At 41.8% G+C, this 13,276-nt stretch overlaps 1 protein-coding gene across 3 annotated transcripts in view; it reads left to right on the forward strand.

The window, feature by feature from the left end:
* luzp1 (leucine zipper protein 1) overlaps nt 1–12,147 on the forward strand; it is a 46,655-nt gene extending 34,508 nt beyond the window's left edge. For all 3 annotated transcript variants that reach the window (XM_046411926.1, XM_046411927.1, XM_046411928.1), the window contains 2 exons: nt 5,080–5,352; nt 6,157–12,147. In XM_046411926.1, coding sequence (XP_046267882.1) covers nt 5,080–5,322 — 243 coding nt within the window. In that variant the 3' untranslated portion in view covers nt 5,323–5,352; nt 6,157–12,147. The remainder of the gene's footprint in view (nt 1–5,079; nt 5,353–6,156) is intronic.
* Nucleotides 12,148–13,276: the final 1,129 nt, after the last annotated feature.

The following is a 13,276-nucleotide window of genomic DNA, read 5'->3' on the forward strand; positions in this document are numbered from 1 at the left end:
TTTTCACATCTCTTTTGGCAAGACATTTACTGTAAGCACAATTTGACACACAACTTTGGGACGGATTGTGGGGCTGTGTTATCGGCAACAAATTTCTGCACATAGAGCCTCAGATTTCGTGTCTGTGTGCCTATGTGTCAACCATGATCGTTTACATATCTATAACTCAAACAATGGAGTGTGACAGTTTATACAAGTTATCAGAGAGATGAGGTGAAAACTACAAATGGGCGATAGTATTAACTTACTTGTCGTTTGGTATATAATATTTTTCCAAATTGCTGTAGTACTGCTTACAGAGTGGCTTCCATGGCTATAACAACATGTCAGTCTGTCAGTTTGACAAACTAGATTGGACTAGAGGCCTTCGGGTAAGAGCTGTGTTTTCCCCTAAAAATAAAGTGGATGTTGCCAAGGAGACAGACACACACACAAAATGTCTGCTGTCTAATCCATCATTTTGGGTCAAATTTGCAATGTATGGCAAAACAAAGTTATCTGCAGTTAAATTGTTTTAATCTTGCATTTGTACAGCACACCACAATCTGCTGTTGATTTTTTTCCTCAGGTCTCTTGTGTCTTAATGAGATTAGCTGTTTAAATAAGGGTTAAAAAAGATTTCTTTGACTTCACACACTATACAATGCAGAAGTAGATCTTGTGGTGTACCACAGTGTTGTTTTTGTAGCTTTTTGTTGCTGAAGTCTTGATTTAAGGGGATCTTCACTTAGAAGTAGCACAGCTAAGGGTTATTGACGAGGTCAGGACTAGGACTTGAGGAGGCTGTGGTTGTGTTATGCACCAAATCATGCAGTTCTGTCATGATCCCTTCTCAGCTTCATGGCTTGTCTTACTTTGAGAACTTTCATCGGCCCCATTTCGGTATAATATCAGTGTGTCAGGACACTGTCAAGAGCCAAAAAGCTAACACTGATCAGTTCTTAATTGAAGCCAAAACAAGCTTCTGCTGTTAAATTTAGACAAAAATTTACATTTCATAATTTAGGCTGCTTTTGTTAAATGAACAGGCATTATGTTAGCATTGGTATCAAAATTGAATGACAGTCAGCCCTCCTTTACATTGTAATACTAAGTTGCACAGCCTGTACTAGCTCACATGATTGCTGGTCATGTTGTTTTTCACGCTCACATGTTCAAATTCATATCGCATCAAAAAATGTTTGATGTGAGCATCGCTCAGAGTACCATACTCTATGTTCCACCACTATGTTCCAGTCACATCAAAGACAGTGAAGAAAAGAGCTCAAAATCCTCAGCTGGCGTCTCCAGCCAGATGAGCCCATGCATAAAAACATAGCACCTACCATGGCCTTAGAGCTGCAGTTGCCTTCAGGGCCACTCCCTCTCATTAGCCAGTATGAGATGAATGAAATCTCTTCTAACACTGAACCTTGACCCTTGATGCCCCCGCTTCAGCACCAGTATAGACTGGTAGCGAGAGCATTAGGGGATAACCTCCTTTGTTTTGTGTCTAACTCCTTTCTCTTCCATCCACCTTTTTAATTTGTCATCCAAGCCTTGACAAGAACAAAGTGGCTTCAAGTCATTTATTTGACGAGCTCTGTCAGGGTCAGTGCCCACATCAGTTCTACCTCATGGCCTTGACCCCAACAACATATTTTCAGGACGGCACCCACTTATTCTCAATTTGGTTCATAAGTCTCATAAGTCTCCTGCTCTCCTCTTTCTGACCCTGTCCCACATCACTCAATCTTGCTGGCCTGACTACCCCAGAGTCCTGGAAATAAACAACTGAATGAGTCGCTGGCCTGTCTGTAAAGTGGTAAATCAGCAGTGACCTGATGAGCTGCTTTTCTTGTTGTCAGTTTTTTTGTCAATTGTGCACTTAGTTGTGGGAATTTCCCAAACCCACTTGGTTGACTATGCGGTATGGTAAAATGTTGTTCATCCTGATATTTGATGTATGAACTGGTCACTCCATTTAGATAGAAATTATAAACAAAAAAAAAAGCTACAGTGCAAGAAAAAAGAAAAACATGCTTCAATACATAATTATGCTTTGAAGTTGTCTTGGAGCACAGCCGATCATTTCTGGTTTGGATTTTCAGAACATTTCAGTGGTCTGAACAGCGTTCATTCCCAAGAGGTTTGGATAAATACAGCTGCAGTTAGGACAGCGGGAGGTTGGGATTAGTTTGTGATTGCAGTGTCAGAGGTCGATAGAAGAGGTTTGTATTATTACAGGTTTGTAGATGGAGGCACACTGATGCGAGAGGAATGCAGTCATTCATCATGAACCGACGTCCCATTGATCTTTCTTTTGCTTGGTATCAGTGCTCGATACCTTGATAACTTAAAGTTGTAATCTGCACATAAATAGGAGCTCTTTTTGTTTTAGACATTTACTCTTCTTAGATTCTCTTTGAACGTGAGATTGGTTGACCATTCACATCAAAGCCCTCCCAGTAATTAGAGTAGAGCAGCCTACCGACCAGTAAGCTGAGTCGATCAATAGTCATTAAGGAGCAGACAACACTCAATTCCTTTAAGTACCCTGGAGCGAACTGGGCAAATTGATTAGCTTTCTTTTTGAAACCTCATGTATAACTTATTTGGATGTCATTTATTCAAACTCCTACGGGACGGAGAATGACATCATTTCATCTAGTGAAAGATCATTGTTGTATCATTGTGGCCCATAATATAAATGCTGTTTAACTTTGAGTGTTGACTTTGGTTTGTCTGAACTAGTGTTTATGGTGCAGTCGGTCCACCACTTTGGTCCAGAATGAACTGTGCTTGCCTTCTGTGACATTCTCTCCACACTTCAGACTGCAGAACAGCACTGTAGTAATACCTCCCTGCTCTGCTGCAGCAGTAGGAAACCTCAGCCTGTACACGAATGAGCCGTGAACTTATGTTTGGCTGAGGACAGCAGGGCCGATATGGCCGATGAGCGAGATACCATAACATCCTCCGCTGAGTCAAAAACCAGTGGTTGTAAGGTAAAATCTGGGGTCATAGTCCTGTTCTGGCTGAACATCAGAAGACAGACACTGTAAGAATGACCTGTGAAAAGGAATAAAAGAATGACTTTTATAAGTCGAAACCAATAAACAGATCATCATCTGGGTAAATGAAATGCAGATTTCACCTTGAGTGTTATATAAATTGTCTTGCTTGAGAAGTGATTTAAGAGTTTGGATTGGCAAAATAACACCATTCCTTAAAATTGGGCCAGACACCAATGGCAGACAGATTTAAAGCAAGGTATAACTTGTTCTGCAGAAGCTCTGACATGCTACTTCTGTTATTTCTTATCTGCTGGCGTTGATTCTGTACTAGAGAAGGGAGTTTTCTCACAGTGTCTGTTTGGTTTTGTACTGAAAATTCTTAAATGGAGTATCTGTTTTTTTCCTCACAAAAACCCCATGGTGCATAAGCTGTTTGAAGGATTTGTAGATATTAAGTGACTACACATGAAGCCTAAAACATCCATGATCAGCATCACATCTGGGAAAACACGTCGATTTGCTTTCTTGGCGAGAGTTGGTTCAGAGTTCTCTATATGGTAAACATGAAGCTGCCACCAGCAGCTGGTTAGCTTAACTTAACATAAAGACAGGCTGAGAAATAGTCCAGCCCGTAACATGTCATTATTACACTTTGGTTTGTGAGCTTTAGTGGTAGGTAGGCGGATTTTGTTACATTGAACAGCTTTCCCAACTTTTTCTAGTCTTTATGGTAAGCTGATCAGACAGATATGAAGGTGATATCACTGACATATATAAATGTACATGATATATACCTAACAATGCAGTTTTTCTAAGCTGAGTAGCCACCTTTTTTTTTATTTTGTCAAATCACCCTGCTGTGTTGTCAGACAGGAGTTAGTGTTTCTGATCATAACGGCCAATTAAAGGGGTTTTCTAAGCCGAAGGCCCTCTGATGTGATCTGCAGGAACAGGTCTGTGATGACAGCGGCAGCTTGCTGTTCGCAGCAGATTTCCTTTGCTGTGGCACATCAACTTACTTAACAGCAATTATTGCAGACTGGCGCTCCTCTTGCCCAAATATTTTCAGAAATTAAATTTTAACCACATGGGAGAAAAGCTCTCACAAAACGTTACTACTTTTTCTTCTATTCAGGCCATACATCTTTAAAGTTGTGTAGTGCATTACTGTACTTTAGCTTTCAGTTCACACATGCAGATGAGATGTGTATTTTTTTTTTATTAACATTTGCTATTTTAAGTATATTACAGTGTGTTGAACAATGTACAAGCCTCCTACTGAGTGTAGGAGGAACACTGGAAGTGCATTACATGGCAACCTTGTGAAAGCCCCCGGCCTTGTCGCAGTGGCTTACCATAGAAGGAGAATATGCCACTCGGCTGTTTCCTCCCCTCAGTGACTGGAGCAGGAAGTGACCACACTGATCACGCCTACTTGGCAGGGCTCGCCGGTGACTGATTTCCTGTCTGTTACCCCTGGAGACTGAGAAAGGCAGTCCAGCAGGGCTCCATTAAAGCCAATTAGCCAGAATGCATTCTAAAACTGCATCAGAAGCCAACTCCAACCCACAAAATGTCACTAATTATGGTGCTTTTTTAAAGCTAAAATTACAGGAGCAGGGTGCTGTTACTGTGTGTTTGAGGAACTGCATCGTCATCTAACTCTCGCCTTCTTAGAGCAGGGTTACTGAGGTTATGAGAGGGGACGTGCCGTTGCAGCCACCACAGACTAGTAACTGGGGGTTTGTTTTCTAGTCAGCCCACCAAATTATAAATCTCTCAGCTTGGGGTATGTTTGGGGTTTTTGGTTGGGGATTTTTCCCTTGGCAGGAGTCCACATGGCAGACTTTCCATGTCGCTCACCAGTTAACATAAACAGCATGTATTTAATGCCCACATAACACAGAAGTCCAAACAAAATGCCCAGACAGCCTATACACAACTCCAGAATATGGGATTGAATGAACTGCGCGCTGTTGTTTGTGTTCCTAACCAAGCCAATGCCAAACCAATCCACTTATCGAACAATGACGTGCCACAGCTGCCAGGAATTTTTCTTTATCAAATTTTCCAACCTCTCCAGGCTGCTGATAGCGTAGAGTCCAGTCCAAACCCGAGTCACAGCCCAGCCTCCTGGAGGCGGCAGCTACCCAGCAGCGACTCTCACCACCTGGGGAGCTCTTATGACCGGACAACCAAGACAGCAGGGGCCTCCTCCAGAGGGGAGCTGTGGTCCAGTCGGGGTCAAGGCTCAGGGGCCAGAGCTGAGGGGAGAGGTGGAGCTGGGAGCAGACTGTGGAGCCACCGTCAATCTGAACATCATTAGACCAACTGGGTCTGAGCAGCAAAAGGACAGGTAGGATGGAGGCTGGATCTTACCTTTTCTTTTCCTCCGACTCCTAGAACTCATTAATTAAAGAAAACTGATGTTAATTACCCCTGTTGCAATGGTGTCAAATCTCTTAAGGGTGTTTCAAATCAAATTTTCAGTATTAAGCTGACCAGACACTGCTGCAGCAGATTTTGTGGCGTGGTGGATTAATAAGTGGAGTGAACCTCAGTGGGAAGCCCTCGGGTCACTCCGTCTTAACAGTTTGCATCCACCCTGCTGAGGTGTCCTTGAGCAAGTCAGTTTCAAGTTAACTGTTTTGTAGCTGGAGAAATCCTTTGTTGTCTGTCATTTCAAGACTCTATTTTCCTGATTCCTCAGCAGTTTCCTGTGTGTGTATATATATATATATATGTATATATTAAAAACTATGTAATTTAGCACTAATTAGAGGAATTTTTATGATTTTCTTGAAAGAGAAACTCTGTTTAAACCCAAGTCAGTATTCATTAATTTTTCAGATATTTTTTCTTCATACATATTGAATTGTATACCAACAAATTTCACATTTCAGCTGACCAGCTGTTCACTGAATAAAAGACTCTCTAAGTTTTGCTAGAAATGAATTGTAATCATTTTAATTGGATGTGTACCAATTGAACATCTATTTTCTCCATAATTGGAACCAAATTACCTTGTTCTTTCTGGCTAACTTTCTAGGAAATCATTTGGAAATTACAGACCAATCATGTTTCCAAAATAGTCAATAGTCATGTTAAAATATGAAGGATGAAGTAAGCTCTTTCTCTTCATTTTTTTTTCTCTTAACAGCACTCCATTAATCTCTCAATGGCACAAGGAGGGCCAAACATCAGTCTCCCATCAACTAGTGGCTACACCATTACCACCATCTCCAAAAGTCAACATCTACAGCTTTTATAACAAGCAAAGAAAAGAAAAATGGCATTTGTAGCCATATAGAACAACAAACCACAGACATCCTTACTCTGACCCTGAGTGTACGCTGAGACCTGAACGGCTCTTCCTATCCGGAACTTTCTCTGTCCCAAAAGGGGCATAAATGGAAAGACAGTGCCTGTACAGTGTTTTGGAGGTCGGCCGCCTCACCAGCCCATGTATCCTCTTCTGCTTCTTGTGTTGGATGTATTATAATATAATCCCGAAACTTGACAAGGGAGAGGCTGGCATGCTGGGGACGGCTGCATGGCAGAAAAGGTTTAATGGACGTTGGAGGGAGAGGGGACTTTCTCAGAGGACCACTACAGTGACCTCAATGGAGCCGGATATGTCGCTTCTGCATCGGAGTCTCAACCGTTCCTCATCACTGAAAAAAAAACAAACAAAAAACAACCGTATTTTGAATCAACAGCAATATGATGTTTAGGATGCATCTTCATCTCACAGGGCTGGATCTTCACGCAGAATCATTCACAAACTAAAGGATCTTTACCTTAAATGTGACCAAAAACAGGAAGCGAATTACCGTCTCTGCTGACTCGCACCATAATATTCACTTCTTGTAACTGAACTCGTATTTGCTTTGACGACCTGATGTGCTTTTTTTTCCCCCTCCCAATTTTCTCACATATATGTATGCGAAACCATAAAAAAACACATGCACATACAACAGGAAAACATGTGCACATTTTAAACTTTTGGTTTATTTTTAACCCGTGTCACCACATTTTTTACATGCAGCCTCAAATTGGATTTAATTTGGGGTCTTCAATTTTGAGCAAACATTTGCATGTTTCCAAGTAATGGCTGAAGAGCACTTGAAAGATCAGGACTCAGCATGCACTCTGCTTAAAGGATTGCTGGTTTGCTGCATTTAAGGAGTGCACACGCGCATACATTATTTCAGACAGACCGGGACCTTTTTGCCATTTTCACCACTTATTTTGATTCTTTGTAATTCGCTTCCTGTTCTGCATTATCCTTTCTCTTTCTGCTCAACCATATCAAGACAAAAAAAATAAATATTAAATCATAACTTGCACGCAATGAAATGCAATGCACATGTAGAAAAAAAGAAAAATGGGGGAGGGTAGGGGGGGGCATAGTTTATAACCTCAAACCATGCTACAATTTCCGTGGTGCTTTGTCTTACAGCTGTTGCAATTGTCCTCATTCATGTATTTTGAGACAACCATAGCAAAATGGAGTTTTTGTTTTAACTGCACATTGGACTTTGGATTACCAGCAAACCTGGCCTGGCAAGGCGGACTTATTTTCAGTGCTGCTGTGAGTTCTGTGTACATGCCAGCCAGTCATAGGAAGACACAAGGCTTCTAACCACAAGGAACTGACAGTCTAGCTTGTGTGTGACTGGGTTCGCAGTGCGAATCTTCCCGGCTTTTCACCATTTCTTATTTCTACAGAAGTGTATTATTTTGTTATGTCATAAAATATCAACTTGTGGTTGGTATGTTAGAGCAATCTCTCATTGCCGGGGGCCACTGCAGCAATGGGGGGGTGCCATGGAAACTGATTTTAGTTGTGGCCAGTAATAAAATAAGGTGTTTTCTTTTAGGTAAATGGTGCATATCTATGACAGAAACCTCACTGACATTGTCAAACTGTCTGTAATGTTGGAATCTTCCGACAGGCTCTTGCTGGATTTTAGATTTTAACACGTAAGATTCATTTCAGTACGACTGGCGATGTAAACTTTGATCCCATAACAAAATTTATGAATGTTGCTATTGAACACAGCTGGGAATTACCAGTTGCTTAATGGCTCGATGTGCTTATCCAGCACGACTGCATTATTTGCCTGTCTGAGTAGATCATGTAACCATAACTGTGATAACTTGGGACACATGGGATCTGTTGAAGCGCTTGGGACATTTAAAGCCCAGCCTCCATCCGGTTCCTCTGCTGTTATGGGTTTCAATGCTGCGTTCAGTCAGACCCTGCTGGGGATGGCCTGTTTCAGTTTTTTCTCAGTTTCACATGTATTCTACCAGTTGCCATCTAGCTGTAATATTTATTAGTCTCCATACATGTACAGGTTCTTTTGTTGTGAAGAGGTCTGAGTGGTTGCAGGAGTCCAGTCTGTCGCCACTTTGTCACTTTACTGTGTATACAAGCAGGAGATTATATGCAATCCGATTTGCACCATATTCTTACACTTGCCGTGCAGATAAACAACATGCAATACTAATTGTGAGGTTCTTTTTTTAACTTTATACTTTTTACATTCAGAGGATTGTTGTATGGAACGTCGTAAAAGTATTTTGGTTCAAGCGTTAAAAGAGTTTCTCAGAGGGAACTCCTCCCTGAAGGATGTGTTCCCTGAGGAAAAAGCTAAGGATTTTTTTTTTTTTTCCTAACCTAACTTCAAAGTACCCTCTTAAAGAATACAGACCGCACCGCCCAAAAAGCTATGTCCTTTGGATTTGTCTGTCAGAGTCGCAGGGCGCAGCGCAGCCTCAGAAAGGATTGCCATGTGGCCTCTTCATGGCCACTGCTGGCTTTATGATAGAGCAAAAACAGACCAGACATGCTGTTCAGAGCTTTTAGTGCACATGCCAGGAGTTGATGATCATATAGTCTTTCTGTGCTTTCTCTGTTGCTGTTTCTACTACCACTCTTCTCATTTCCCAAGAGGGAAAGTCATCTCTTCCCCAATCTCTCATCTTTTCAACCGATTCCAATTTTCCTCCTAGTATTTTAGAGAAATCAAATATCCCTCCCAGCCTCCCTCCCCCTGTCCTCTCTTCCTCCTCTGTCCTCTTGTTTCTCTGCATCTGCCTTGGAGTGTCATTTCCTAAAGGGAAAGCCGAGTCCTAAACCAGCAGTGACACGTGTTGGTGGTTCACAGAGTTGTTTTGTCGAAGGCCAGAGGTCTGTCACCGGACAGTGATGGGCTGCTCCCTGGGCAGCTGAAAGGTCAGAGGTCACGGGCTGCATCTAATCTCGTCTTGACTCAGGGCTTCTAAATACGGGAGGGAGGAAGATGAACAGCTTGGCAGCGATGTCCACTTTAGGGATAATTAAAACAGACGAGGGTATCGAATATCCAGTTCTGCCTGCGCTCATGCTGCCACAGATACACGTGGTGTGTCCGTCGGTGTGTGTTGTTATTAATATGTCAGCGAGGGCTCTTGTTTTAAAGCTCGGCATGTGAACTGGTCTGTTGTAAGCTGCTGCAGATCCCAGAGTAAGAAGGTGCTGAATGACAAATGTGCACGTGTGTTTGTCAGAGTTGGCATGCAGGGCTGTTTTTTGTTTTTTTAAATAGTCTATGCTGACATCACTGTAGATCAGGATTAATGTATACAGCAACTTGGCGATGCAAGACCCCTCCTCAGCACCTATCCTGCCTGATTGCCCCCATGAATTAAAAGTGCCACCTGTTTTCCTCCACCCAATAAATAAGTCTACCATGCAGACAATCCTGCAGTTTCAGCCGTCCTCACCACCACTGAGCTGGCCAGCATTTATCTCTCTCCACTCACCCTTAAGAGAGTATTTGAGTCGGGGGGGTCCCAGGAAGAGCCCAGCTGTTGGAAAATGTAGGTTTTATGACGGGTTGGAGGATTTCCCTCTCGGAGGCCAGCTTCAAAGAAAGCGGGCCGTAGGTCAAGGGCAAAGTTGAAACTGCATCCTCTGCTATGCATGCTGCCTTTCTTCCTTACAAGGCCCTAAAGTACACTAACACGATATAGGACATCCAGTCCGTTCATTTAAATCTAGCTGGACTGCCAGGATGAAAACCAGTTGAGGCTATCTGTCTACATGTGTTTTGGGCTACTCGAATGTTGTAGGTCTCATTCGATGCTTCGAGGGTCGAGAGCCAGCAAAGTGTTGACATGGCGGAATGTACTGACTGGTCATCTGGGAGTCAAGTGAAGACTTCTATGGCTTCTGTGGCACCATAAAGAAACAGCCAGGGGCCTTTTTTTTCAGGGTTTTTGATGGTTCCTCTCCTTCTTGAATGATGGCAGTTTTGCAGGGTAAGATAGCTGCTGCTGGAGCAGAATATTTAAGACAAGGCTGTGAATGATATGATTTTTTACAGAAATTTCCACAAGGAGGCAAGAGGTGGTTAAGCAGCAAAGAGAAACGAAGCTGCTTCGCCTAACAATACCTACTAAAGAATTAACAGAAATCCCCTTAAATTCTGCTGGTGTATGTACAAACATCCGTTATTTACAAGTCATTGTTTTTTCCTTTTTATAAAGTAGACTAGAATGTACTTAGTGGAGATTGGAGTGGTGGGGCAGAAATGGCTCCTGGGCAGTGAACAAGCCCTTGTCCTCAAAGGACTCCATTGTGAAGCCGGGGTCATGGTGTCACTGGGTGGCGTAGGCTGTAATCTGCACTTAACCAGCACTTAACTTTAAGACCTCAAACGACTAATGCCCCCTTAGTCCCTTTTGTCTAAAAGTTTCCTCTTTTGTGTCCCAGAATTGTACTTCAGCTCTGTTTCAGTAGCTTTTTGCTGCATGTACAACAATCAGATATATTATGTTTTGTTTTTGTTTTTTTTTTTTTGCACCAGCCAGATTAGAGTATTTAAGAATCATCTCACGAGTTCAGGAAAGGAAATTGGTGTGCATTTGGTGAATGAATCATGTTTGAACATATTTTTGGAGGTATGGCTCCCTGTATGGCTTGCATCTCAGCCTTCTAACGTCGTGCCAAAATCATTCCGCAGTATTTCCAGTTTACAGATGGAGACGGTGCCAATGTTTCCCCAGATGGATACCCTGTCTCTAAAATACTGAAATTAAGGGGAAATAATCATTTCGAGGGTTTTCTCTTTTTCTTGTTTTCTGCTTATGTATGTTTTTATTTCTTTGTTAAACAAAAGATGTCTTATTTTGGAAGCTATATCGGATAGATTTTATTTAAGGAAAATCTTGTAATTTTGTAAAGTGGGCCTTATTATTGAAATATATTAAGTATTTGTCCGTCTTGATTTTAAGAATGGATTCTTTTTCTTTTTTTTTGTTTTGCAAGATAATGTATCTTCCTCATTGTTATTACACTCCTGGCGAGTACTTCTTCCTCTATTTTGTGTTTATTATTTTAATGCAAAACATTTCTCACGACCTGGAGACATGATGGCACACCGTGGATCAGACAGCGAGACAGAGAGAGGCCAGGGTTGTGTCATAGTCATTGAAGAATGAGAACGATGTGCATTTTATCAGAGCTGAGCAGGTCTGCGGTGCTGAGTGGTTCTCCATGTGTTGTCCCATTTTTATCAGGGACCATTCAGTGCTCCGGGCCTCTTCGCTGTGCTGTTCTCTCTCGCTCATAAATTCAGGGTTTGTACATCTTCTGTGCTGTATGTTTGTAAGTGCTGCCAAAGAAAGGAACATTGCAGGCCCCAGACCCACATGTATATACGAACGCACACAAATAATCTAATAGGAATCAAAAAAAAAAAACAACATATAGCTGGATCTCATCTCTCATACACACACACACACACATGCATAGACACACTCATTTCAGGCCTGTACATTTTTTTTTTTTTTTTTTTAATTTTTAATTGCTGAGGGTTTTCATTTTGTGTGCAGAAGAAGGAGACTGACAGACAGAGGTGTCAAACATGATGTGTGTGTGATGAAATCAAAAGGGTTTTTATGATCTGTTGCTTCTCAGTGTGTCAGCAATGCCAGGTGGACTGAATGGGGAGACTTTTTTTTGTTTTAGACTTCATACATCGTGCATGTTTTAACCTTACTGTGGCTGGCGCACTCTGCATGTAGGTCTCTTGAAGCTGCCAACTGTACAGCAAACCATATGTATTCCAATAAAAATAAAAAACCGACCTGTTTGTAACAAGTATCCAGTATGTGTGTGTGTGTGTGCATTGCTGACCGTGTGTAAAACCCAACCACGTATCTTAATTTCTTTTTTTTAATGCCTTTTGCTGAACAAGCTCAGCAAGTTTTGATTTCATAGCGGTACACCCTCTGCGTGTGTGTGTGTGTGTGTGTCGAATCCCCTGGTTTTGAACGGAGCAGAGAGAACAGCGGCTGACGGTATGCAAAATAAGCAGGCAGATAAATGAGGCAAATTGGTCAGGTACAAAGAGGAAAACCACAAGCTGTTGAGGAATGCAAAGTCAGCGCACGCGACTTTCTCTTAAACAGCTATTCCTCGCTTTTGTGAAAGCAAGCTCGTCTGCTACTGCAACTGTAGGTCAAGTACACAGTTTACAATTTAGTTTGATAAATCATGTGAAAATAACCAAACTTCTCCTCCTCGGGTATTTTCCTATCCATCAGTAGTGCTCAGTACACCTCAGGACAGCTTTTCTGGTGAGGCTTTTTTCACTTTACTTTAAGCTGCTGAATTATATCCCACATTTCCCATAACGGAGAACGAGCCCGGACGTGTTGAATTCAGCTGCTCGGCTTTTATGTCGAGGTGGAGAGAGTGATGGGGCTAAAGATCAAAACGTTCTGGCTGGTGTTTGACTGAATAATAATAATTAACGATATGAAACCATAGCCTATATTACACCTCTTCATGTGCCAGTATAGAAACAAGTATTTAGACAATTGTATAAATAAGAGATAAGTTTGCTATCTAATACAAGACCAAGTTTGATGCAGTTGAAATAGCCTACTAATAACATGACAACAATCTGCTTAATCCACAATTAAAATTTATCTGAAGTGAAGCAGCATTCTGTGAAAAATTCTGCTGTACCTCACTTTGCTGCTCTCACTTGCAGTTAAAGTAAATTATCTTCCACCTTTGCACATATATAGTGAGATACAGACTTTTATTTGAAGGTCTTTTTCTCCCAGCAGACATTTTGACATATCACGGTAGGAAAAGCACAATAATAAATGTCACTGTCCTGCTGCTATTGTGTGTGCTTGAATAGAACAAAGTCGCTGCAAATGTTAGCAAACGCTAGCTGTGTGTTAAAATGTCTGCTGTGGATAAAAGGCCAACT

The sequence above is a fragment of the Scatophagus argus genome, chromosome 15 (genome assembly GCF_020382885.2).
Source record: "Scatophagus argus isolate fScaArg1 chromosome 15, fScaArg1.pri, whole genome shotgun sequence".
Classification (NCBI taxonomy): domain Eukaryota; kingdom Metazoa; phylum Chordata; class Actinopteri; family Scatophagidae; genus Scatophagus; species Scatophagus argus.